Raw genomic sequence first — 26,005 nt, forward strand, 5'->3', positions numbered from 1 at the left:
GCCAGAGGCGGCTGCTCTGGGTACTGATTTCTGCATGCTCTGTACCTCAAAATTTCCTGTCAATTTAAGCATGCCTTCCTCCCATTATACTATATATGTACAATAAATATGATTCTGCTATTTGCTTTCCTTCCCGGTGTAACATTTTTAATGGCCAGCAATGTAGGACAGGAATAGAACAACAGTACACAAATAAATTATTTTTTGAAGAAAGGCATATTGCATTTTTTGACTAAAGATTAAAATTTTTGAGATTCAAACCTAGAACAGCTATAGAATTCAAATTTGTAAAAAGAAATGTGAACACACCATCTCTTAAGACTTTATAAATACTGTTACCAGTGCAAAATCCAATATAGAACAATATTAAATCATGTTTGTAACAATAAAATGAAGTGAACAAAAAACTTGTATGACAATATACAAAACAAAAACACATGCCATGAAAATTTTGTGATAATGCTTTGGTTTATAAGCAGATTCTTCTCATAATACAATCAGTTAACACGAAGAAATCTAATAAAATATCAATCCAATAAGTTGTTAAGATGTAATTGGCCACATACATCTTGTCAACACAACATCAAAAGATTTCAAAATGCCAATTTTATTTTTCTTTATCATATTAAGTAGATTACAACTAATTTGTCAAATAGACTAGCATTATTTTGTAAATAATAAAATCCAAATTTCATGCATAATTATAATTTATTTGCCACGACAGCAGCATTGGAAGATTCACATTTCAAAATGCAAATTCTGTGTATACTTAAATACAGGAAAAACACTCATGATTGTGCAAAATAATTGCACTGAATGATAAAATTAAATTCCGATGCATGCAAGTCTTCGATATTCAAGTCACTGAGTAAATTATGATGAAAACTTCGGTCCTTTGGATATTTCCATATAATCACTCACATGTAACACTATTCACAAAGAACTGTATTCCTAAGTTTCTTCGGACTTCGAGCAGAATTAAGTTGCTAAAATGAAAATCGACAAAATCTATTACTATTTCACAAAAACGTAAACGGTTCTGTTGTCGTTCGGTCAGACGAACAATCGGGAAACAGAAATGCACTTTCTATTCGGCTGCCTATTGACCGCATTTGCCATAAAAGCTAAATTGTCGTTTTCAATGTTTCGTTGTCTACCAAAGACTAACAGACGAGATGAGCGGTGTCTTGGAATCCGTTCGAGAGATCGAGGACGGATCTCAGACAAACGAGTAGGTGTTTTCCACAGCTCTGCCGTGCACATTCTGGGGATGATGGTGATGGGACTGCAGATTCTCCAGAGACTGACTCCGTACCCGGACCGAACCTCCGTAGGTCACGACGTCTCGCAGCTCCGGAACACTAGGAACACGGTGTGCATGGTTGCCGTTGGAGTTGTTTGCTGCGGGCGTGTGAGAAGGCGACGCCCTGGCAGCGTGCGCAGTGCTCGAAAGCTGTGTACCCTCTAGGTTGACCACGAACTCGGTCAGCGTGACATCGGAGGCACCACCCGATTCCAGGGGAATGGGATGCACACGGAAATGTTCGAGCATGTCAAATATCGTCTGAAACCATAGGTGTTGAACTCTACACTGACCTTCAGGATTAATTGTCATACGAAGATGCTGCAGAATAAAATTTATTCAAATTAACAAAATTATCTTAAACTATTGAAATACAGACTAAATGAAATAAAATTTAAATCTGGCAAACATTTCTATGCAGATTTGGATTTGCAGCATTATTTACATTGACGATGATAATATACTATGAAATTTTTACTTTCTATTATATCATCTTTCAAAAAAAAAAATCATCATCCACAAAGAAAAACATTACATCATTTATTAAATGGGTAAAATATGTCAAATTTTTTATACTTCAGAAAAGAAAATGTAATGTATATCAATTTTTAAAATTATATTACAATCTTAACCAAAATATTTCTAATGCCAAAACAAAAACTAAAGAATGAAGAAAAGCATTGATTATCATCATCTGTAATGCTTCATTGCAAAGTTTCACAAATAATGTATTTTTATTCCAGTAGAAATCTTTATTTATGAGAAAATTGATCCATAAAATGCAAAATATAAGCATTAATCAAAGTTTCGTTTATTTGACTCATGTTAATAGCATATTAAAAATATTTACAGAAGACCACCTTCTTCAGCTAACACTTCAAGCAATATTCATACCATTTATTAAAAGTCTTGCAGACCAGAGTGCAAATCTGTGACCCTTTCATTTTGGTAAAGGTATGAAAGTCTGCAGGATGTGATGAGGAATCCAGCTTTTGCTTGCAACAAACGAAACCATTTGTGTTACTGTGTCACCGAGGTTACCGAGAATGTCGATATAATATACTTTTTTAAAGAGTCTACTGTCAGGACAAAAACTTGTAACACAGTTTTTTCCTATCAAGAGAAATCACATTCATTACATTTTTCTTTTCACAGATCCACGAAGGTGTCTTTTTGTGAAGAGGCAGATTTCAATGGTGATGAGGTGCAATTGCCCAGTGGATCATAAAAATCCAGATTTAATTGCCAATAAGCAATATTTAGATTACCTGGGTCTTTATCAACTGCGTCGATCAGTTTGTTTTCTTGTCCGTTAACCTCCTCGGAACGACGTGAGAATAAACCATGCATTTTCAAGTTACGTACACGTACGTTGCCATATATCGTAATAACATTTTAGGAATTTCTTATGGCTAACCAGTCTGTTGATTGCTAGTCTCTTTGTAACTGGAAATGTGTTGCATATACAAATGTATAAATGATTTTAAAATGTTTACGAAGGCTGCGAATCAACAGAATAATTCCTAGCCAGCTTCAGCAAGAAACGAAAAACAATTTTCAGAGTTTGCAAAGTTTGATGCAAAATGTAATTGCTTAAGAAACGTACTTTGAGATAAATGAGAATGAATTAGAGTCCTTTAATATAAACAGCTACCATCTGTTAGTGCACAATTATCAAGTGATGGAAAATTAAGAATTGCCATAAAACACAATAAAATTAGTATTTTATGAATATAACACTTTTCATAATATCAAAATTAATCAACAAATTGTAATTATGAAACAGGAAATCATTTCTGTTTCATCAAATACCTACAAAATGTAATATTTTGATATAATTCACAGAAAAAGACATTTCAATTTGTGTTCAATTATTTCTACAAGATTAATGCAAATTTTGAACCTTTTACGTAACAGTTATATTTTATCAGTGTATAGATAAAAAGTTTACCTTTGCACGACCTTGAAAGTTGAAAGTTAACACGTATTCTCCCTTTCTAGTTTCACTCTGACGCACCAGAAAAACTCCGTGGCCGATCGGTCCCTCTCGCAGCACGAGTTGGGCCGCGTCGCTGCGAGATAGCATCCCGTGAAACCAAGGATACTCTTGGAGCGTCTGATAAATATCGGGCCCTGTATCTAATATATGAAAAAAAAATCTCTCATTGTGCAAAACTATTTCAAATGTTCATTAAAAGATGTTCTGTGTTTTTTTTTTTTTTTTTTTTTTTTGTTCTTTTTAATTGTAATTAGAAAACTGCTAAAACATTACACCTTTTTGTTGTTAATTATAAAATATTTCATACCTGTTTCTCTCTCGTTTGGTGAGACGACTAGTTCACTGCTTCCATTTCCACCGGACGCCGACGAAGGATGGGCACTGTTTGCAGGTCCGCTTATTGCGACACCACGGGGAGGTAGTTCGGGAACCGGATCGGGACTGGCATCGGGTGTTGCATCATCACTCTCTATTTCATAACAGAATAAATTTACAATTTTTTTTACACAAAAAAATTTAAAAATAACTAATTGTTTCCAATTTTAATAATTAAGAAGGAAGACAGTTTTTAATCTTTTTCCTCCATCTTTCTTTTGTGTTTGATCAAAATCATGACACTTACATTTTTGAATACAGATGACTGACAAAGAAATTAATGTAAATTTCCAAAAGACTCTTTGATCTATTTACAGACAATGTCTATTTGGATTTTAAAATGACCCCATTTGACATTCATCATATAAATTTGCAATTAGCCAAGGTTTATTAATCACGATTGTAGCATTGTCTTCTCTTTCTGAGAAGAAAGTAGCAAGATGGAACAGGCTATTATATTTTATAGGTATTTAATTTTATCTTTTATTATATAATTTTTTCATCTTGCACTTTTTAGTGCAAAATGTATAGTTCAAGATTTAAGTCAAGATTTAATTTATAAAAAAAATTTTACTTAACGCTTACATTGAGAGCACATCCATAAGTAATTCAAATGTTAACAACATTGAGAAATATAAAATAATAACCAAAGTATTTTGGTTATTAAAATATATATAATTGTTCTAGATAAATAAATAAATATAATTTTGGAACATTTACGGCAGATGTAAGAAACAAAATAGAGAAAGAAAAAACAACTTTACAGATCTTACCACTTTAAATATAGTTTTAGAAAGTTACACGCAATAAATATAACTTACTTTTAATATTTGTAGCATTTTGTTTTTCTCGTAATCTTGTGAGACTGTCAGTTGGTACGGTAGGCAGACGTGGTCTACTGGGGGAAAATTTAACAATCGATTTTAGGTATTATTCATAAAAAAATTTAATATTTAGCAGATGAAAAATTAATAATTATTTGACGTATACGTCTACTATGACAATTACGTAAATAACAAAGATATGTGTGCATGGATAAGGACTGTCTATGAGATTGTAAACAATATTTTTAACATATCAAAATAAAATTGTTACAATTACTTTAAATAGAAAAACAGTTTTACATATTACAAAACATTACTCTTCTAGTATAAATAGTAGGTAGTATTATAAACAGTTTCGGTATTAGTTAAATTTTATTCATCGTAATGCCGCAGCTCGCTTCTCCCACCGTGTCATTCCTAGTTCAGTGGTCGGCGTCGTCGCCTATCAAACGGGAGGTTTCCGGTTCGAACCTCCTTGATGTGATTCTTTATTGGGTATACGTTCTCTTGGTCCGAGAACAAATGTAAATCCGTTATCATTTACATATGGGAACCCCGTCCTCACAGGATATGATCGCAAGCTCTCGGGTTGAGCAGTGCTTTTCATCTGGCACTGCAAGCTGCATTGGTTGTATGTTCTCTAAGTGAATAAACACCCCTTTGTATTCCTAATGACTGGTTGTTGTTCGTCTCCGCGACAATATATAAAATTAATTTATATAATATTTGTAGTAAAAGTTAACTTTTATAAAACAACATTTTGTGTTTTTATTTATGCTAACTGTGTACATATTAATGGTGAGATGAATCTCATTTTGTTTTGGAAAGAAATTACATATTAACCATACCTCGTGTCATTATCAATGGGTAATTCGCTCCATGGTTGCATTTCTGTCGTGAATTTATGCAATACAAATAATTAGAATGCTTTATCATACTACGTTTTACGTTGCATTGGATTAATTTATATAAAATTTATTTTGTAAAAACTTTTCCCTATTTAAACTCTGCAACCATCTTTTTCAGAAGCATCGTATTTATACTACTACATACTGGATACCAACATATAAATTGTAACGCACGTGTAAAATATAAACTAGAATTACTTTTAACTTTATAACTGTCTGCCAAACGATGTCGATCGTGTGAATATTTCTGTGTAAACATACAGAGATTAATCAGTTTGCAGATCCTTTTATGCAGTTTTAAATACTAGATTCTAATTTCTGGAAACATACTTACGAATTTTCGGTACTAGTATCTCCTAAATGTCTCATGCAATATTTCACGGTCGCTAACCAAGATTTCATGTCTTCCGAATCGTGAGCTTCGATGACGTACTCCATGTGATTTTCCGCCTGCAAATTTCGTTTATCTTTTATTAAAATTTACATATAGTAATAAACTATAAAAATTACACTATAATTTACATGAATATACATGCAAATAATCTATACAAATGTAATGTGTCCCTGTAATTGATACCACTGTTTTTTAAAATTTTTAAGGATTAAATTTTAAACATTTCAGGGATGAAACAATGGATTATTAGGTAAATACATATAAGTGATTAATAAAATTAAATATTTATATCTATAGTTCATTCAAGTATTTTCTAGTTGGCCATTCTGGATATAGCAGTGTGTGTCCTTTATCTGAAATGTAGCGTGTATTTGTCTCACCATCTGCTAACATATCTTTTTGGTTCTTTTCTAAGATAAATCAATCACCATAAAAAATTCAGCTTAAAATATATTTTGACTGAAATATTTTAACATTTTCCATTTCTGAAACAGAATATTTTGAAAAATATCAAAAAATTCAGAATAGAATATTATAGTTTAATACCTTAACGTAGATATTTGGTCAATACTTCAACTCCCACACAAAACTTCGGGTTGATTTTTTTATTGTTTTATTTTATGTACACAATGACAAATCTTCATGACTCATTATCTGATAATATCTATAAAATTGATCTAATATTTTTTATATGCAGATGATAAATCAAGTTTATTGATATAAATAAAAAGAAGAAACTAGTAGATCATAAACAACAAAGGAAAGATAATAAAAATAATTCATTCATCATTTGTTATAGAATTTTAAAGAGACTTTTTAAAAATTTTGTTTCGAAACCAAATGCAATGATCAATCAGCCAAAAATTTATTGGTAAAAATGTCAATAAATGCAAGTATTATTTCTAAACAAGTAAAACGGCAAAGCCATTCTTGGGACGAGACTATGTCTCGGAGAGCACGAGCAATGCACGTGCAAATCTCGCACTCGCACCTGTACAAAATACTCTTGGCATTTTGTATTTTATTTCGACCCAGTTCTCGGCCCTTGACTACCTGTAAGTCTGGTTTGTTTTACGTGCGCATGATTTGGGCACCAAATACTCTGTGCCAAATTGCAACTCCTGACACATACTCCTTCATACCTCTAAGGTGTGCAGCCGTTGACAGCAGCAAGATTTGAGACGAGACATAATCTCGCCAATTAACAGAAGCGATAAATATTGAGTAATTTATCGTCAAATTAATTTCAAAGAATACAATCTTTAACTTTTTACTGTTGAGAAGTCATGCAAAAATATATTAACAAATACATATTTATCATCTTGTGTAAAAGTGAGATGAAATTTTTTTTCCCAAAGTTTTAATATATTTAGCCATATAAGAATAACGACAGGCATCATCTTGGCTATAAACTCGTCTTCAAGCAATAATCCCCATTAAAAGCTAGTAACATCTAGGACCAAACTAAACTAATAGCCCAAAAACAGCAAAATTTTTAACAATGTTTCTTAACATATTTTTACAAAAACATTTGTTACAGTTTTATAGAAATATATATACATATATGTATATATATTTCTATAAAACACATCCAGAATAATTAGAAAATAATATTGCAGCACATGTGATTTTGAAGCTGAAGTTTATAAAGTAGTTTGAGATAATGACCAACCCACCAGAAAAATTTTGGCCCGATTGCAGATTTAGGCAGGAATACCTTATAATGCCCTTTGATCTCCAATCTCGTTATTTGATTCGATTAAAATTTAATTAAACTGTAAAAGTTTGGCTTGTACACAAGTTTGGCCGAATGTCAATGTAATATTTAACTGCGTAACACAAGATGTAAATAAAACTTACGACTCACCAACCAATTAACTGGTGTAAATTTTTTTTTTGGTCAACGTAATATTATTTATCTTTGCCTTTTCCCATGCTTATATGGGATCAGTGTTTCCTTCTCTAATATATTTCCTCCATTTTTCCTATCAAGGGGTCTTCTCTCTTAAGTCCCCTCTGATTCAAGTCTTCCTCCACCTTATCTTTCCAATGAGGCCTTGGTCTTCCTCCTTCCTTTCACTACTAGTTTTCTGACATCCTCTTTCCAACGTAATCTTCACTATTTCATTCCACGTGACCATACCACCTCAACCTGCATTCTTGCATCTTCCTGCTTAAGAGACCCACCTTAACAGAACCTCTAATAAACTCGTTCCTTATTCTATCCTTCCTTGACACTTCACACATCCATCTCAACATTCTCATCTCTGCAACCTCCATCTTTCTTTCTTGGGCTCTTGTGATTATCTCAGTCCCATACAATGTTGCAAATTTGTACAATTTACCTTTCAGTTTGCAGCTAACTTTCTTGTCACCTAACACACAGCTCAACTTTTTCCAGTTCAACCATCCACATTTAATTCTATGTTGCACTTCCAAGTTCAATCCTCCCATCTCAACAAAGGTCCCTAGATACTTAAAACTTGGAACCATAAGAAGCGGCACATTTTGGATTTTAATATTGCACTCGTCCCTGCAGTCTGTAATTCAGTCTATAAGCTGTTTTAGTTCTGCTAATCCTCGTGCCCCTTTCTTCCAAAACTTTCCTCCACCCTTCCAGTTTCTTCTCAGCCTTGGTTTGGGAAGGTTCACACAGCACAATATCATCTGCAAACAGCATGCTCCATGGAGTCTCACACTAAGTCACAAACCATGTCAAACAGATTAGGGCTAAGGGCTGATATTCGATGTAAACCAACATTCGTGGAGAACCCTTCCGTAGTGCCCACGCTACTCTTAACTTGAGTCTCCGCTCCCTTGTATGTTTCCTTGACGAGCCTAACATTTTTCTGGAACATTCTTTTCCCTCAAACACCTCCATATCTCTTGCCTTGGTACCCGATCGTACACCTTTTCCAGATCTATGAACACCATATGCAAATCTTCCTGCATTTTCCTGTGCCTTTCCATCAGCTGTTTTAAGGGCAAAGAAAACATCAGTCATACCCCTTCCCAGCATAAAGCCAAACTGTTCTTCTCAATTTCAGATTCCTGTCTACTTCGCTTTTTGGCAATTTTCTTTCCAAATTTTCATAGTAGGGGACAATAACCTTTATACCTCTGTAGTTTCCACAATCCTATACATCCCCTTTACCTTTAAAGACTGGCACAAGAATATTCTTCCTCCATTCATCTGGGATCTTCTCCTGCTGCCAGAGTTTCTTCATAAGACCCAGAGGATATCAATCCCCTCCTTACCCAAATCTCTCCAAGTCTCCACTGGAATCCAATCAGTGCCTACTGCTTTCCCCACCTTTATTTCCCTAAGCACCCTTTCCACTTCTTCTCTGCTAATATCTTGGCCCACGCCTTCATTTGCTTCTCCATCCTCGTATAAAGTTCTGGGGTTTTCCTCATTCAATAAATTCCTAAATATATTTTCCATCTTTCCTTGACCCTTTTGTAATCTTGAAATACCACTCCTTTATCATCTTTAATCAGTTTAATAGAGGTAAAATTTTTTGATGCCTTATCTGTTGCTTTGGCAATTCTCATCAACTGCCTTTCCTCACCTTTTCTTTCGAAAACTTTATAAGCCTGTTCTAAAGCCTTTGCTTTCGCAATAGCCATCGCCTTTTTAGTCATTTTATTTTTATTATTATTTAAAATCAATGTAATAGATATTATTTCAATTATTTTCTGCTATTTCCATAAGAGTAAAATAGCTTTTATTTTGTGTCCATTTAGATTTGGCCACAGACACAGTAGGGAAGGGCAAGACCAGACCACTCACAAAAAATTTGAGGATCCGAGCAACATTTCCTTTAAACTACATACATACACGAAATAAACGGAAGTGCACACACCTTTTTCTTTTTACTAGAGATTGGACTTTAGGTCTAGTCATGCTAATAACTTGGTGAACTGGACTCGGGATATATTAGGATTAAAATAATATAAGAAATTCAACTTTGTGATTTAATATGTATTACTATTACTTACTAAATACTACTACTATTAGGGCCCGTTCGGAAATGCTTACCAATTAGTTGATTGTAGCAATGAACGACATCGCCGGTATTTGGTTGGTCGCTCTCTAACCCACTCTTAAGATCAGCGAGTCTGGTAGCAACCGGTAAATTACCAGAAACTTTATAGGTAACTTAACACTTTTGAACGATACCAAGTCTTGGTAGTTGAACCAGTAAGCATTTTTGAATAGACCCTTCATGCATAATTGTCTCTCTTATATCTATGTGGAAAAAAAATATTACTTCCACAGCATTCCAATAAAATTTTCTATTGGATAATAATCTTGACAACACAGCAGACAATGAATGGTTGCTTTTGTATGTACGTTTTGGTCTGCAATCTTAGAAAAAGTTCATTAACAATTGCTTGTGATATCTTTGCTTACATACAAAATTAAGTTGGAAAAAACACCCGATTAAATTATTTATCAGTATTCTAATTATTATTCCTGTAACAATGTAACAATGCAAGTAATAATGATAATATTTCATTTTTAATTTACAAATTTATTTAATTCATAAACCTATTAAAGAAAGACTAAAGAGCGAGGTCTGGTGGTTGCGTACAGATAAAGGTCTACCTAGAATTGTGCACTCTTATGATTAAATGACTTGGACACTTTTCACTGATTGCTTCATAAAAAATTAGTCCATTTTTTTTAATGAAAATTAATGTAAACACTTATAATTCTGTAAAATGTAGCTACAAAAAACTAATAGCATGAGAACTGTTCAAGTAGTATAATATGAAAACTGTTAATTACTGTAATTAAACTGTAATTGAAATCTCTAAATTATAATTATTTAGTAAATTAATTCAAAGTATGTTAAATAAAATTAAATTTACTTGCAAAAATAAATTAATGATATAAATGATTTTCAAATCAAACCAAATGGGAAGATGGATTTACTGTTTAAGTGTGGAGCAGTATCTCAGGATGGTTAAACAAAACAAAGCTAAAAGAAATCCTTGATTTATTTCTGTTGAAGATTGTTTGAAGAAAATATTTTTTGGTGCCAAGAGAGTAAAAAAAAGGAGCCAAACCTGGCATTATTGTATACGCCTCAATATGCAAATTAGCACGTCTGTCTGGGGCCGCATCCATTTAAAGGAAACTGTCCTTTAAATGTCCTTAAACTTTAACACCTATTTTCCGAGTACAGCAGAATGGTCCGCTAAAACCAGATGTTTGAATTGCTCTACAGTCGGAGGTCAAACCAGTCTTTACTTACTAAAAGTAGAAAATCTATTCTATTCTTAATATAGAATAACCCTAATTCCAATAATTATTTTATTATTTACATTAAAAAGTGTATAAAGTGGAACTTTAATAAGAACCACTTTACTTTTTACACTTTTCAACATGAATAATAAATAAGTATAACAAACATTGCAAAGCTCAATATGTATATAGAAACACCACCAAACAATTGCCTAAATAATCGGCTCTAACTCTTACGTATCAGGCTTTGCAATGTTTTTTATACACTTATGTATATATATATACACACTTCACCGAGTAAAATGTTGACTGAGTGCCGTCATGGAGTTGTACTCAGGCCACAGGCATAGGAGTCATCCCCAGCCAGCACTGTGATTAACCGCGTAAGGTTATATCTAAATTTAAATACATCTGGAAGTGAAGGCTTGCTCGGGGTCTGGGTGGTGCAACTGGCAAGCAAAGGTTGCGGGTTCAAACCCTGCCCCAGATCAGTTCTTTTCTTCCAGACGCTTCTAAATTATTTATTAAATTATTAAAATTATAATTATTAAATTAGTCGAGATGGTGCCTAATGTCTACCTCTAGTAGCAAATTACAGTAGAGCATCGTTTATCCGAATCAATTGGGGACTGGGGTTGTTCGGATAACCGATTACGAACGAAAAATATATTAACCTATCCGATGTTGAAATTTTTCTCCGCCGCGCGTCGCTTCGTGTCGAATGTTCATCGATTTTAAGTCTAACGAAAATTTTTATAATAATAATCGAGGCTATTGTATCATTAAAAATTATTTCTTTATTTTGTACAAACAAAATAAATATATTGAAAAATATAAAAACAAAAAAATTACACTTTAGAAATTAATCTAGTATCCAAAATGTTCAATTCGGCACGACACAGTCCGACTGGAAAGCTTTCGGTTAACCAATGTTTCGGTTGGCCAGTTTTCGGATAAACGAAGCTCTACTGTACTTAGTATTAATTATAAAAATTAGCAGGGTTATAGCCTGATTATTTAGGCAATTGTTTGGTGTGAATAATAAAATCACTATTGGAAATAAGGTTATTTCTTGGGGATTGTGAAGATAATTTACAGTTTGTTTTAATGAATTTCTGGTAAAATTTTTGTTTGCTTTATTATGTAAAAGTTAACATTATGATAATGGCATTTTGTCAGGACAATGGCAAAAGTTGCCTCATCAGTGTTTTGTAGAGACTTATTAACGCCTCTACAAAAGCGTGTGAAGGGACAGATAGATATGGACTCAAGTATTTGTATAGTCTAGTAAGAAATATTTTTTTTTTCTTTTAATTAAATTTATCTTCATATACAATGCAATACCAGGAATATATTGGCTTTATTGTTTGTTGTTGTTATTCATAATTATGTTTCTCTGAACTGCTGTAAAATATAGAGAATCTTATGTGTTAAATAAATTCCAAAGCTTTGCAATTTATAAAATATAAATATTTCTTATTTAAAAAAAGAGAGAGAAATTAGCAAACTTTCTAACAAATAAGGTATCCTTCACATAGTAACAGACTCATCCTTGCTACTGTGCATCATAGTAGGCAGGTCAAGATTAATAAAATGTACTTTAAAAATGCATTGTGTAGTTCACATGCAGAAAAACAACAACAGAAAATAAACTTTTAAAAGCAGAAACCTTTTATCTAATATTTCTAAACATTTAGCAGCAGAAAATTAGGAAATATATAACTAATATCTGTATCTAATGATCACACAAAATGACGATGACCTTAAACAATGCTGTATCACTTCTGATGTTCTACAGTAATTTTAAATTTCTAGTAAAAACCAGTAAACAAACAATATAATAACTAATATCTTTGCAAATAAACAAAAGTAATAGCAACTAATATCAGTAGAATCAATAGCTGCATTGTGTCTAAGGTAATTGTCAAACTTTTTCTTGTGTTTCTATTCTTTATCCAAGACAACAAATCACACAATTTCAATTATTCACAAAGATCAATAGAAGCAATTAAAAACTTCATCAGAAATGTCCTTTCATTTACTCTTATCAAATGAACAAACATCAAAAAATTAAAAAGCAAAAAGAATGACCAATAGTCTATTTCAAAACTGATAAAAACATTTGTTAATATAAATATTTAATATAATAAAATTTAGATTTTATATTTACTACTTATTGCATATGAATAAATAATAACACAGTTAAAAACTAAATACCTTTAATACAAATGTATTCTCGTGATCGGGCATTTCTAGAGCCGTTGTTTCTCTCGCTTCGTTTATAAGAAAACAAAAGACACCATTTCTGGCTTTCACAGACTGTAAAAATAGTAAACAAATAATAATTAAAGTTAATTTGCTATATTTGAATTTATTCTTGATGAAAATTATATAAATGCACTATCTAGACAGTACTGACTTACATTTACTCACATGTACAATCATTAAACCCATATTTTAATAGCTTTAACAAAGAATAGATATTCCGTGAAGTAAAAGGAACAAATTTAACATAAATAATAACTATTAATTATATAAATCATGTAATAATGAAAATAATAGTGAGCAACATACAAAATACAAGTATTTTCAGCATAAAACAGTACTTCAATTTTATTAAAAGTTAGAATAAATATATTTTATTTCAAAAATTATATCACTTATCATCATATAAACCTTCTCTTACCTGTTGGAAGCTGGCTTTATAGTATACAAGTTATATCTAAAACCGAAATTTCGAATGGAAATTTTTATTAGAATTACGATCTAATTACGTATAGGAAATGTCGATTCAGCAAATTTTCCGTCTACAAAGTATTTTGATTAAATTTGAACTTCGAACATTAATATAAATAATCTGTTGTAGCCATCAATCAAATTTATTTATTTTTAAATTTTTTTAACAAAAAATGATTTTTACCGTATATTATCAAGTCAATTGATGATATACAGTTTTCTTCTTTAGGTGTCTTCTCCTGTCAGGAGGTTGACAACCATTTCATGCCACCATGATCTTGAGCACTCTTCATACGTTACGTATGTCCAATTCTTGATGTTGAACCAGTTCATTCTTGGCCTACTCCTACCTCTTTGCCCTTCAATCATAATAGTTTTTGTAGGCTTTGGTGTCACAGTACATGCCCCAGATAACTCACTTTTCTTTTCCTTACTATTTCTAGTAAGGTTCTTTTCTGATTTGCAATTGCCAGGATATCTTCATTTGTTCTTCTTGCCTTCCAAGAAACTCTCGGCATTCTTCGAATCGTCCACATTTCAAACGCCTTCATTTCTTTTCGTTATTTGCATTCGTCGTCCAACTCTCTGCTCCGTAAAGCAGGGTCGACCAAACATAACATTTTGCCAACCTAACTCTTCTTTGTATACTAATCACCCTTGAAGTCAACACTTGTTTCATGTTTGTAAATGCAATCCTTGCAATTCCAATCCTTCTTCCAATTTCCTTATCATTCCTTCCATTATCTGTAATGATATGTCCCAGATAGACATAACTTTTGATCTGCTCCAATTTTAATATTAACGTTTGGAGTTTCTTTTTCATTGGAAATGACCATAGTTTTGGTCTTTTGCAGCTCAGTGTAGCCCAAATTGATTGCTCAATTTTAAAATTTCCTCTATCGGCATCATTAGATCCCCTTCATTTCCTGCTAATAGCACAGTGTCATCAGCACACCTAAGATTATTGAAATTTCTGCTCCCCGTGTTTACTCCTTTTAGATCTTTCATCTGACTGAATATTCTTTCTGTATAAAGATTGAACAAAATTGGAGACAGCACACAACCCTGCCTTACTCCTTTTTGAATTTGGAAGCTTTGCAAAAATTCTTTGCCAATCCTTATTACAGCTCTCTGTCTCCAGTATAAATTGGTAAGTAATCTTACATCCTTTCCATCCATACCATTTTCTAATAGACATTTAATAAGGTAATCATGTTTCACATTATCAAATGCCTTTGTATAGTCTATAAAACAAAGAAAAATATTCTTCTGTTTTTCCTTATATCTTTCAATAATAGTTTTCAGATTGAAAATACCTTCTCTTGTTCCTTTATTCTCTTGGAAACCACTTTGTGTTTCACTAATGCCTTCAAGTTCTAAAATCCTCACATTTATTTGTTTCTGGTTTTTTGCAAATTGGAACAAATATAGGTTGTTTGAAGTCTTCAGGAAGGTATCCCAGTTCATAGATGTCGTTACATAACTTAGCCAGGGCTTCGATGTCTCCATCATCTAGAACTTTAATCCATTCTGGCTCTATATTGTCTGGGCCAGCAGCCTTACAGGGTTTAAGTTTACCAATGGCTTTTACAACTTCCCATTTGAGTATTGGTGGGCCTTCTAACACCCTGGGAGACTCGATCTCCTCCCCATCGCCTTGGAATAATTCCTTTCCATAATCGTACCACCTTTTCATTATTTCCTTTGTCTCCGAGACTATTCTCCCGTTTAAATCTCTTATACCTTGTGCTTGAAAATTCCGTTTTTTAAAAGTTACTTCTCTGATTTTTTCGTGCAGTTCTTTTATTTTATTTTCTTCGTCCAAACTTTCAATTTCTTTGCATTTTTTGCTAAGCCACTCTTCTTTACCTTTCTACACTCTCTTTTTATAGATCTTGTTAAATTCATTTTCAAACTTTTCCTATTCTCCATCATATTTAGAATTTCATCAGTCATCCAAGGTTTGCTAATTTTCCTAATGTATTCTGGGATGTTATTATTAGCAGCTCTACTTATACATTCCTTAAAGGCATTCCATGCTTCATTGATATCCTCTATTGATTGATTATATTCTTTATTTTATTGTTATTGATCTCCCTATTAAATTCTTCATTAAATCTTACTTTTATGTTCTCTTCCTTTAATATTGCTGAATTTAACTTTAATACTTGACTTGTGCTTACAGGTTTTTAATTTAATTTTTGCTTTCACTACAACTGGATTATGGTCGGAATTAATATCTGCTCCCGACTTGGCTTGTTTTATATTATTTCTGAATCTTTCCTTTATCAAAATGAAGTCTATTTGATTCCTGCATATGTCACCTGGACTTTTCCATGTATATGTTACTGGCAAAACCTGATTTTATGCCAAACTAGTTTTGCCTAGGCCAAACTAGTTTGGGGAAGCATGTCAGGCCAAACTAGTTTAGAATTATTATTCAAGTATATTAATGGTTAAATATATTAATAGTTAAAATAAAATTAAAAGGCAATCAATTAGATAAACAATATTTATTCATAGTCTACTTAATTATAAAAAACGGGGTTGATGTTACCCTAGACATTGAAGGCGGCAACTTGTCTCCGATTTCAGCAATCAGAAGACAGGGAACAGTGGGGACGCACGTTCTAACTTAACCTAACCTATTCTAATAAATTACCATAATTATTAGCAACCAAATTATTAGAATGAGTTAGGTTAGGTTAGAACGTGCGTCCCCACTGTTCCCTGTCTTCTGATCGCTGGAATCGGAGACGAGCCGCCATCTTCGATACCTAGGGTAAAATTAACGAAAAATGGTATTGATTAGAAGTGACACAACACTTGAACAAAACTATAAAATAAAAATAAGCTAATCAGTACTTATCAATTTGTATTTTTTTATTAAGCCATGCACTTTTAAAAGTAATTAACTTTCAAAAATATTTTCAAAAATTCAAACGAAATAATAAAAATAACTTTTAAAATCAAACTAAAATTAAAAATGAACTTATTTGTGTTTTATGATGAACTTAAATTAACCATTAATATACTTGAATAGTAATTCTAAACTAGTTTGGTGTAAAATTGGGTTTTGCCAGTAACATATACACTTTTCTTGCTGGATATTTAAACAGGGTGTTGGTGATTATCAACTTATTTTTCTCGCAAAATTGAATGAGTCTCTCTCCCCTTTTATTTTTCTTACCAAGTCCATATTGGCCCATGCATTCCAATATCTTCTCATTGCCCACTTTTGTGTTAAAATCACCCATAACTACGATTATATCGTTTCATTTTGCCATTTCCACCGATTTCTTCAGATTTTCATAGAATATTTCAACATCTTACTCATGGCCAGTTGTGGGAGCATAAACCTAGTTAGGAGGATGTCTACAGGTTGAGCAGCGAATCTTTACTGCAATGATTCTCTTGTTGACTGCAGTGAAGCCCTTTATTGATCTTGCTATACTATTCTTCATTATGATAGCTACTCCATTTACATGTGCCTCTGCTCCTGAGTACATCATTGTTAAGCTCTCCTAAACCTGCCCATCTTGTTTTGCAAATACCTACAACATCAAGACACATTGACTTTATTTTTTGAATAAGATTATCAAGTTTTCCCATTTCATAGTGTTCTAACATTCCAAGTTCCTATGTTAAGTAGTACATTCCTGGTCTTCAGTTTGGGTATTTCTGACGTCATCCTCCCAAGTGGGGTTAAGATGGCCTCTTCATATTCTCTAATATTAGAGTCAAACTTACTATTCTCAGGACATGACTCCTCTTCCCTGTAGCATTTATTAGAGAGACAGTTTGCAGGGGGCTCGACCTTGTCCCTATAACTAATTCTTCTAGTGGTAGCAGTTCTCATGGCTTACTACAGTGGAGGATACCTGGAGGTGAGGCTCCAATCTCTTCCATGATGACTGGCTACATCTCACTTTGGATGCCAAGAACGTGCCCTTAGTATGTCACCTACTTTGCTGTCATGCCCATTACTCCATTGATCTTTGATAGTAGATTCTTCTGCCGCACTGGCCATTCTAGACTTTGTGCACTATAGAGTAACACACCGCAACTACCAGTAGCGGATGGCACTACTGATACTCTCACTTAGTTTAGCCCACCAGCCGAGGCGGTTTCCCAGTAGTTGGTAGTGGCATGCACTACCAACTACTTGAAGCCATAAGTGAGAGTTAGGTTCTCATGGGGAACAGTCTACGGTGTCCATTATTTCAGTGCGGCTGACACTTTCAAAAGTTACTACTCCTCTAAGAACCCATACATCCCGATATACAGTAAAAAACTATAATATAATATAAAACTAGTAATATAAACACTATTTCAAACAACTTCAAGTTAGAATGTAGCAAGACAGCCACATTAAATTTATGAAAAAGATTATGATTTGTTGAATTTCAAATACTTAAAACTGTTTAAACTATTCACAAATGTCTTTATAAAATTATGTTATAAATATGACAAGCAACATAGATAACAGCATAAAAATGATATATGAATTTGATGACTCCAATCTCATCAAAGTTATAGGTCAACAAACGACAACATGAATAATGAAGAATTTTAAGAAACTTTGTTTAATAAATGTATGTTTAGTTTCAAATGCATTTTAGTTATTGCTGCAGTAGTAGCATAGAACTATCACGTCTTCTATGCGAGCATAAAATTGCCATAACAGACTTATCATACAGGAAAAAAGGCGAATGGCGTAAAATAGTCTTTATTCAAACAGAATATGCATTTCGGGTATTATATTCATCTTCCGTTCTGTTTACAGCATTTCTGGTAGTACAAATAGGTATTGTATTGTTGGTTGTATTGTTGGTTTATTGACGTAAAGATTTATTTTACATGCCCTGTACCTGCCAGTGGCACAACCAGGGCATAGGAAACAATATAATTGGCGCTACAGAATGCTACATTGAAGAGACAAGATGAAAATATAGAGTGGATAAAACAATAAAATAAAACAGGTCAGTCAGGAAGGAAGGTCAGTCGCCGAAAAGTGTTTGTCTTGGAACACAAAATAAAAAAGGTGATCCCATTTTGGGCAGACTTAGTCTTTATTCTAATTTTTAAAAAATAAAACAGTTTCACGAATCACCGCATTACAGCTTGTATCGCGTGGAGAAAGAACAAGATGACATCCCCTGTACCTAAAGAGAAGGGCGGCATTGCCGCCCAGCAGGGGATAGGAAAACCCGAAAGCGCAGCCCCTCAGGAGCTATTTGGTCCCCAAACTGCCCCATCTTGGAGCAGCTGATTGTTAGTAAGAATCGTCTTTTTTGCGAGCCTTTTGAAGGCGTGGAAGATCTCTTGACTTTTCCAAATGTCGGTAAGGTCGCAGGGCCAGTCTATGTTAATTTCATTCAGGAGATGACTCATTTCAGTTCTCTCTTTGGCAGTTATAGTACAGTCGTATAGGTAATGGTTAGCTCCGTCTCTAACCCCACAGGTGGGGCACTCGTCAGACGTTCTATTGACAAACCTCGCCAAGTAGTGAGCAAATTTCCCGTGGTTACTCAAAAACTGAGTAGTATAGTGGTCAGGGGTAAACCACTTTATTTTGTTGTGTTGCCGGAGGTCAGGAATGAATTGCTTAATGATGTGGTGCCCAAGTTCGTTCCAGTGAGATTGCCATGTATCTATGGCCTCCTCCCGCAGAAGCCGTTTAAGAGTCCCTTGGCTGATTTTGCCGTAGTCGTAAGAGATGTTTGGGTCGAGGGCAGCTTCTTTTGCAAGGGCGTCCGCCCGCTCATTCCCCTCCATACCCTGATGTGATCTGACCCAGAATATTTGAATGTTATTATTGGATACGCAGATGTTGTTCCGTATCTCCACTGCAAGTGGATGGAGCTTGATGCTGTAGATCATGTTAAGGGCAGATAACGAGTCAGTGTAGATGTCGATCTTGAAATTCGAGTAGGTGTTGTTAATCCAGTTCGTGGCCTTGCTGATTGCCAGAAGCTCCGCTTGGAATACATTGCATTGCGGATGTAGTCTGAATTTTTGGTTGTGAATTTCCTCACTGTTGTCATAAACAACATAAGCGCAACCTACACCACCGTCAATACCTGAGCCATCGGTGTATATTTGGATACTGGCATTGTTAAGGTTATTCCAGCTACTTGAGAAGTTGTAAGTGGGGGTAATGGTATCACCGAATGGGTGAGGCCTTTCAATATCCGCAGATTCAATTGTGATGTCGCCTATCTGAATATTCGTTCCCCATTTGGCTTGTTGCATCTTCGTTTTCATAGAGATCTCAATGTCTATGGGTAATTTCCGTGCGATCGCTTGTAGGCTAACATTACTAGTGGTGCGATAGGCCTTAGTTAATAACAGAAGAGCTCGCCTCTGTGCGGAAACCAGTTTTCTTCTGATGTGAACCTTTGAGATGGCGCTACCCCATGTGCCACACCCATAGGTAGCGATTGGGATAAAGATACCGTCATATATAGTCGAGAGGGCCTCAGGAGAGAGGCCCCAGTCTCTCCTGGCCACCTGAGCAAACGCCTGAAAAATAAGGCCCGTGCGGCTAGAGATATGCTCAATATGTGGAGCCCAAGAAAGTTTGAAATCCAGAGTGATGCCTAAGTACCTGAGGTGTTTCTCTACCTTAATGGAGTTGCCATTCATCCTCAAGACGGGGGGCCTGAGGTAGAGATTGCCTCCCCTCGGTTTGTTGAAAATAATTGCCTTTGTTTTGGCCGGGTTGAAGTCTAGTTTATGGTTGGTACCCCAGGTGCTAACTAGTTGGAGGAGGTGGTTTCCTTTCAATTCGAGATCTGCTCTCGATCTGCCGCCCACCAACAGAAAGACATCGTCCGCATAAGCGGTACAGGATTCTTGCCCAAAATGTTCACCCAAGAAGGCGTTGAAGGTGATATTCCAGAGCAAGGGCCCGCACACGGACCCTTGCGGGCAGCCTCTAGTTATCTGTTTTTGCACCTCGTGTTGCCCGTACTGCAGGATGGCTATCCGGTCCCGAAAATAATCCTGAAGCAGGATCAGTAAGTTGCGTGGGCACCTGATATTACGCAGCTGAAATGTCACTAGGGGCCACCAGGCACTGTCAAATGCCTTGGAAATGTCAAGGCTGACCCCCAGGACGTATTTATTGACTTGCAGGAGGCTATTTATGTTGTTAACTGTGTGGTTTATGGCTTCCTCCGCTGACTTTTGGTGACGGAAGCCGAACTGATTGTCGTTTAGTTGGCGGTAGTGTTCCACATGCCATTCCAATCTAGTTTTAATTAGTTTCTCCAATATTTTCCCTAATATAGGGAGCAGGGAAATGGGTCTGACATCTTTGCTAGGACCCGGTTTGGGCACGGGAACTACTCTGGCCTTTTTCCAGGCTTTTGGGAATATGGCATGACTTAGGCAGTTATTATATAGATTGGTGAGGTGCATTGGAATTATTTCCCACAGATTGGTCGCAATCTCTGCGTTAATCCCATCCATGCCAGGGGCCTTGCGTTTTCCTAGTGTATAAAATGCCATACGTATCTCCTCCTGAGTGAAAAGCGGTATGTTCTCGCTGTCCACTAGATTATCTTTCTCAGCGCGGATTTTACGCTGCCAGTCGTTGTCGGTCATGGGATTGTCTTCAGGGCAAAATTTGTTAAGCTGGTTAGTCAAAGTCTGAATTATGGTCAGTGGGTGGTCACTAGCGCTTGTATCTGTCAGAATTTGGGCCTTGCGTAATCTATTCATACACATCTTTGTAACGAAGCCCCACGGATCCTTCGAGGTGGTCGTACAAAACTCGCGCCACTTGCGCAACTTTTCTGTTTTAATAATGTTTTTGTAGTCTCTGAGGCTACTGAGGTAAGCTTCTTTATGGTGGGCACTATTTCTGTCATTCCTGTGTCTTTGAAAGATGCGCCGAAGCTTGTTGGTTTCCCTACGTAACTCATTCAGCCTGGGAGTCCACCAGGGAGTTCTTCTCCTTGAGGAAGTGCCTCTGGGGATAAGCGTTTCGCAGGCCTTGCGGATTGTGTCAATATTCGCGTCAATTTGGACTATCGCCTCATTACGGTTGGTAAGTGGATGATTATGAAGATTGTTTTCTAAGTACTCTTTAATTCGATTCCAGTTGGCTCTTTTGGGGACGTAGACGCTGCTCGGAGCGCTATGTTCGTCTTCCTTGCAGATAATTTCAAAGGTTATATGAGCATGGTCACTCAGAGTCTCATTAGGCGAGACATTCCAGTTGGAGATGCTAGTATACATGCCAGCACTGCAAATCGATAAGTCGATCCAGGAATACCCGCGTGCAGAGCAGTAAGTAGGGGGAGACATAGGATTGTTAAGCAAGAGAAGAGCATTGCGATGCATGAATTCCTCGAGGAGCCTACCCCGACCATCCAGATTAACTCCTCCCCAAGTGGGGGAGTGAGCATTAGTGTCTCCCAAGACAAGAATATGCGTGCCCTGAAAGGCATCTATAATTTTTTGAAGTTCCTCAATAAAATTATCATTGTCTGCACCTTTGGGGAAGTATATGTTAAGAATAATTATTCTAGTTTCTTTTAACTGAACTTCAATGGTCACAATATATTCGCTGCTGTAAGTTGGATGATGCTGGATCGACATATTGGTATTGGGCACAAGGGTTATGGCCCACGGGTTCTTATCCGTGCCACTAAGGACAGGACAGAACGTGGGAAGGCAAGAGGGTGTGCCAGCACGACAGTATGGCTCTTGGATAAATACGAGATCATAGCTATTAAGCTGCTCAGAAATAAGAGATGTAGCAGAGATGCTTCTCTGTGTATTGTTCTGTAAAATACGAAGATTAGTATGGTTACTGGCCATAGTCGGTTCTATCGGTAATTATCGATTTGGCGCGCTGGTACACTGGACATTTAGAATCTCTTGCATTATGCTTGCAATTTTTTGTTTTATCTAGTCTACAGTTACAGCAGGTGGGCTCCACTCCTCGATTCGGGCATGCCCGGTAAGGATGATCCCCCGAGCATTGACTGCATGTATACTTGTCTTGAGTGCAATCCTTGGCTGCATGGTTGAACTGGCAGCACTTAAAGCACTGCAGGACCGGGAAGAAATCCACGACCCTGCAGCGCGACCAGTTTAGGTTGACTTTGCCCTGTTCCACTAGGATTCTTCTGACCCGGGGGGACACCTCCACCACCCAGTTCCTGTAGGTTGCATCCCTCCTTCCCATCTGAAATTTCGGGCGGAATTGTCCCTGGAACTCCTCTTCAGTAAGGTTATCGTGTACCACTTGGTTTTGGGAATGTGTAAGAATCGACAACTCCTCCTTGGTAATTTCCGTATGTACCGAAAAGACGACGACGTGGGGCCATCTTTTTTTGGGCCTAAAAGCCGCAACCTCAGGGACCTTTTCCCCAATACTCCTTTCCAGGGTTGCGGCATCACCATTGCCCCCAAGCTCCACCGCAATGCCCCCTCTTCCGATCGTCCGAACCTTCTCTACTGTAATCTTCAGTTCTGACGGATTGATCTTTGACTGCATAAGCCTGCGTACAGTATCGCTGTTTTGATTGTCTTTATCCTTACTATAGATTAGCAGGACCTCATTCGGTGTGGCGGGTTCTTTAACCTTTCTATTGACGTTAACATGTCTTCCTGTACTAACCACTGCGCTGTACAAAGGTGCTTGGGGTGTCCATTGCGATACTTTGTTCTCTAAGTTGCTCAATTTCTCCGCAATCTCTTGTTGCGTACTGGTAAGTTTATCTGCCATCAGGAGAAAGTACGTTCTCATCGAATTCTCTGCCGTTCTGACGACTGTGAGGAATTGTTCTGTAATAAAGTCAATGTGCCGAGTAGTGCTTAGATAAGCCTTCGGGTTTTTAGTAGCATATGCTTTAATTTCTTTCAGGGCCTGTTTTGATTTTTTCAGAAAATCCTCAATAATTTGTGCGGACATGGTGTGGATAAACAGAATTACGCACCAGAGAAACTGTCCCCAAGGATGTGAGTACCTAACCCAAAGCTGAAGTAGTGGGTGTGTAAAGAGGAAACCTCTGTTCCAGAGGCTCTGCGCTGCCGAGCTATCACTCGACAGGGCAGAGGGGAAAAGGATAGGCTTAAAACAAACTTATTCTAGCCCAGACCTGGTCTAAAGTTACTGCACAGTAAGTCGCGTGTAGATAACAACAGTATACATACATTTAGCAGGTATTGGGGTTTATCAATGAGAATTAAATCTAAAGTTTGAAGCAGCAACGCCCAATGTCCGTTGTGACCGTTATACCGATGACCGTTATACATAGGTCTTTGACCGTTTCTATGGAAACTGTTGCACTGGTCAGTGGAGAAATTAGTTGAGTTTTAATCTCGTCGTTATTCAAAATCTATTTAAGGTAAGTTTACAAAATTTGCACTCAGAGTTTCTATAATATTCGTCTTCGTGATCATACAAAAACTTTCCCCGGAACGCTATTCAAAAGCCGTTGCGGGCCGTTCGAGAAGATTTGGAAAAGGGCTGTAGTTGCCAAAATACTGGTCCGAGGACCACCAAATTTAAGCACAGTACTTACGGTTATAAGCCGAACAATAATCCGAAACTGATTCCGGTTAAGCGGTCAAAGTTTTCAGGCAAATCAGATTTGAAAAACTCTGTTTTCAGTCGCCGATTTCTCCAAAAATATGGGTCCTATGGTCCAAAGATTTGTATCAACGTGTTCCTCTCGTTCAGCTGATTCCGAAAATGTGGCACTTCACTATTTTAGATTAATGACATCGTCTATAACACGCGACAATCAGGAGCACAAAAAAAAATCAACCACTACCATTAACTGTCTCCGACGCTCTAGTAAGACGAAGAAAGTATTAGCAAAACTGTCAACTGCAAAAGTGTCGTGGCCATTTAAAGTCTATTAAGAATAACAAAACTAGTACAAATAGGTACTAGAACTATCATGTTTCCATTTAGTTCGGTTTGGTTTATTTCTTTACTGTTCAACCAATGCCGAATTATCGGGCTAGCAAATGGCTATAATAATATTAATAATTTAAGACAATTTGGTACTAGAGTTAGGCGTTAGGCGCCGTCTCTTGCTAAATTTAATAATTAGAATTTTAATTAAATAATTTAAATAAATTTAGGCCTAACTGGAAGAAAAGAAACGGCCCAAAGCGGGACTCGAACCCGCAACTTCTGCTATCCGTGCAGACACGTTACCAGTTACGCTACCCGGACCTTCGGTCCACTCTCCTCTTCCAGCTGATATAAGATTACCGTACGACATCGACAGTCATTACAATGCCGGCTGGGGACACATTAATTGCCCACGTCCTCCTAAAGGCACTCAACCGGCCACCGCAACCCCGGCAAGGTGTATATATATATAAACAAACAACTACTAACCCGTTATAGATCTTATATCAGCTGGAAGAGGAGAGCGGACCGAAGGTCCGGGTAGCGTAACTGGTAATGTGTCTGCACGGATAGCAGAAGTTGCGGGTTCGAGTCCTGCTTCGGGCCGTTTCTTTTCTTCCAGTTAGGCCTAAATTTATTTAAATTATTTAATTAAAATTCTAATTATTAAATTTAGCAAGAGATGGTGCCTAACGCCTAACTCTAGTACCAAATTGTCTTAAATTATTATTATTATTATAGCCATTTGCTAGCCCGATAATTCGGCATTGGTTGAACTTTATCTATAACGGGTTAGTAGTTGTTTGTTTATATTTCTTTACTGTAATGCAACACATGGACAATCTGTTGAAGGGGATGAAGAGGATTTTCTATGGTAAACTGGTGTGTATTTAGGTATTACTAATGTGAAAATAATCTAGAAAACTCCACTTGGCTGGCCCATTGATAAAGTGCAAACCTATGACCGCAGTGTTCAGTGGTTTTATCCACTCAGCCACTGGTGTGCATATATTTCCATTGAGAAAATCAATATTTATTTCTCATTTCATTAATCCCTTGTCCATCATTATCCTGCTAGATGTTTTTGATTCTCTGAATCAAAACAAGACTAATAATTGAATTATTACTGTTCTATAACCAGGACTGGCTCAGACATCAGTTTTTAGTGCCTCAGACCATGAGCCCAAGCTTGGAGTGGCTCCAAACTTTCAAATTTCTATGAAAATTTGAAAAAGAGTTTGACGTTTCAGAGATATATTGGTACGGGAAATATTTTAAGCCTTTATCTTTCTTTGATAGCTCTAAACATGTCTGTATCTTATATTTA

At 36.0% G+C, this 26,005-nt stretch overlaps 1 protein-coding gene across 7 annotated transcripts in view; it reads right to left on the reverse strand.

Annotated features, from left to right (window-relative positions):
- Positions 1-587: 587 nt before the first annotated feature.
- Positions 588-26,005, reverse strand: part of Lnk (SH2B adapter-like protein Lnk) — a 37,351-nt gene continuing 11,933 nt past the window's right edge. For 6 of the 7 annotated variants that reach the window (XM_067270327.1, XM_067270326.1, XM_067270325.1 and 3 more), the window contains 6 exons: positions 13,275-13,376; positions 5,744-5,859; positions 4,499-4,575; positions 3,610-3,771; positions 3,255-3,442; positions 588-1,624 (listed from right to left, as the gene is read on the reverse strand). In XM_067270327.1, coding sequence (XP_067126428.1) covers positions 1,220-1,624; positions 3,255-3,442; positions 3,610-3,771; positions 4,499-4,575; positions 5,744-5,859; positions 13,275-13,376 — 1,050 coding nt within the window. In that variant the 3' untranslated portion in view covers positions 588-1,219. The remainder of the gene's footprint in view (positions 1,625-3,254; positions 3,443-3,609; positions 3,772-4,498; positions 4,576-5,743; positions 5,860-13,274; positions 13,377-26,005) is intronic. The other variant, XM_067270322.1, reaches the window with a different exon arrangement.

This window comes from Centruroides vittatus, unplaced genomic scaffold (assembly GCF_030686945.1).
Source record: "Centruroides vittatus isolate TY-2023 unplaced genomic scaffold, ASM3068694v2 contig_370, whole genome shotgun sequence".
NCBI lineage: Eukaryota > Metazoa > Arthropoda > Arachnida > Scorpiones > Buthidae > Centruroides > Centruroides vittatus.